Below are 1,894 nucleotides of genomic sequence, written 5' to 3'. Positions count from 1 at the left end.
GGAAAGATAGCAAAGAGAAGTATCAATATTATGATAAAATAATAAACTATAAAAAACTTCCATACTGCAAGTGTGATGATTATTGGGTATCTGAGTTAAATAAATAAACTGCTGGTTGAAGACCTTTGGTCAAAAGGGCTCAAGTCAGAAGCTATTACACACAGGAATAATCAGGAATGTATAATCAGGGAACTACAATACTGCAAGCCAAAGTTATGACAGTTCCTGGGTGTATCAAAAGACCTGACTAAGGCAGGGCAATTAAGCACAGCACTACATTTCCTATTTGCACAGACATACTTATTAACATTGCCAAACAGCTACATAATTACCAAAACTACATCAAGTTGATTTGGTGATGAGGCTAGATGTTATGTTAGCTCTCCAAATCAGTAGCCCCAAAAACTCAGAGAGGACACCTGGGAAGTAGTAACTCCTTGTAATAACATTCAATTGAAGTGCATTTTAGCTTAGTTTTGCCCCACCTGCGTTAGATTTATAGGCAGGGAGGGTTACAGAGTAAAGAGATAATACACATGGCAGAAAGAATAAAGACTTGTAAAATATTGTACAAGAAAGTTTAAGTTGCATTTGGCTCTGTAAAAACTAAGGATTTAAATTATTTACTATTAACAAACAAACTGAACTGGTAAACTCTATGACTTACCTTGCATTGCTGATTGGTGGAGGTATTCAAGGAGTTATTTAGAGATTCATCCCCACTATAAGAAGCTTTCTGATGCTTTGACATGAGAGCAGTGGATACGGCAGTAGGAAGAGGTAAGAAAAAATATCCCAATACAAGACAAAGAAACTTATCCCAGACTTGTAGATTTTCCTTAGAAGAGGGCTTTACTTAAGTCACCTTTTATACACCTGATTATGGGCACAGCTAAAACCCTAGCTCCACCCTTAATCCCACCCAGCATTTGGGAGAACCTATGAAAAAAAGCTTTGGAGGGATCACATGTCTTTTATGACCTTATTACATAATTGTGTTATTTAGAAGGGAGTGGACAGACATCTTATGATTGCTCTGTGTACTAACAGAAGCACTTTGGAAGGTGTAGGATTAAGCTTTGAGATTTTACTATTTGTATTTCTTTAGTTAGTTTATAAAAAAAATCTTGAGGGTAGGTGGGTAAGAAGAAATATAGCTGTAGCTATCTGGGGTGGATTTTATTGTATGGTAACCTTCCATAACTGTTTAAATACTTACTGTAGCTGTTTGTAGAGCTCTACAATCACCCTGAGTGAAAGAAGCCTCGTAAACAAGAGAAGGACTTTGTTATTTTAGTAAGCCCCCATCTCTATAGTTTACAATACGAGCAAAGTTGTTGGCATGCAGTTTTGGAATCATTGCACTGACCTGGCTTGAGAGAAACAATTCGAAGATAGCTACATGCATTGGTTTCCTACCCTGATTTAGCCATCCCTGGTAAAAATGGCATCTTCTGGCTTTTTAAGACACAACACAAAAGGCAGAAAACAATTTGGTTATTGAGCCAATGATTCCTAAAACTTACAAATAACTTAGACCACATGCCACATACTGCTTTAGTGCATAGGTTACATTACAGTCCTGTAGATGGAACTTGCTGACAGTTAAAAAAAAAAATTAATAAATTTTAAAAAAAGCATTCAAGAGGCAGTTGTCTGCACTGTCTGATATCTTCAACTGTGTTTTATTTATTTATTTTATTGAATAAGTGAGGTCATGCTGTCATTTTCACATGAGCTGGGGTGTGAAATCTGAGTTCCTTGGCTGCTTGGAAGGATTCCAGTTCCACTTCTGCTGTCTCTAACTATCGTCTGGTATGCTTTCAAGGGAACATTTAAGAGACTCTGTAGTTAACAAAACATGTACGAGTAATGGCTATTATACCCAACATGT

General features: G+C 36.7%; 1 protein-coding gene across 2 annotated transcripts in view; it reads right to left on the bottom strand.

Annotated features, from left to right (window-relative positions):
* The window catches only part of MAPRE2 (microtubule associated protein RP/EB family member 2), a 132,510-nt gene extending 131,656 nt beyond the window's left edge, over positions 1-854 (bottom strand). For both annotated transcript variants that reach the window (XR_003093445.1, XM_006021203.3), the window contains exon 1: positions 668-854. Coding sequence is in view for 1 of the 2 variants with exons in the window: in XM_006021203.3 (XP_006021265.1) it covers positions 668-751 (84 nt within the window). In the remaining variant the exon portion in view is untranslated. The remainder of the gene's footprint in view (positions 1-667) is intronic.
* Between the last annotated feature and the right edge of the window lie 1,040 nt (positions 855-1,894).

This window comes from Alligator sinensis, unplaced genomic scaffold (assembly GCF_000455745.1).
Source record: "Alligator sinensis unplaced genomic scaffold, ASM45574v1 scaffold615_1, whole genome shotgun sequence".
Taxonomy (NCBI): domain Eukaryota; kingdom Metazoa; phylum Chordata; order Crocodylia; family Alligatoridae; genus Alligator; species Alligator sinensis.
The sequence above is the reverse complement of the archived record's forward strand: the minus strand, read 5'-3'. Positions and strand labels throughout refer to the sequence as shown.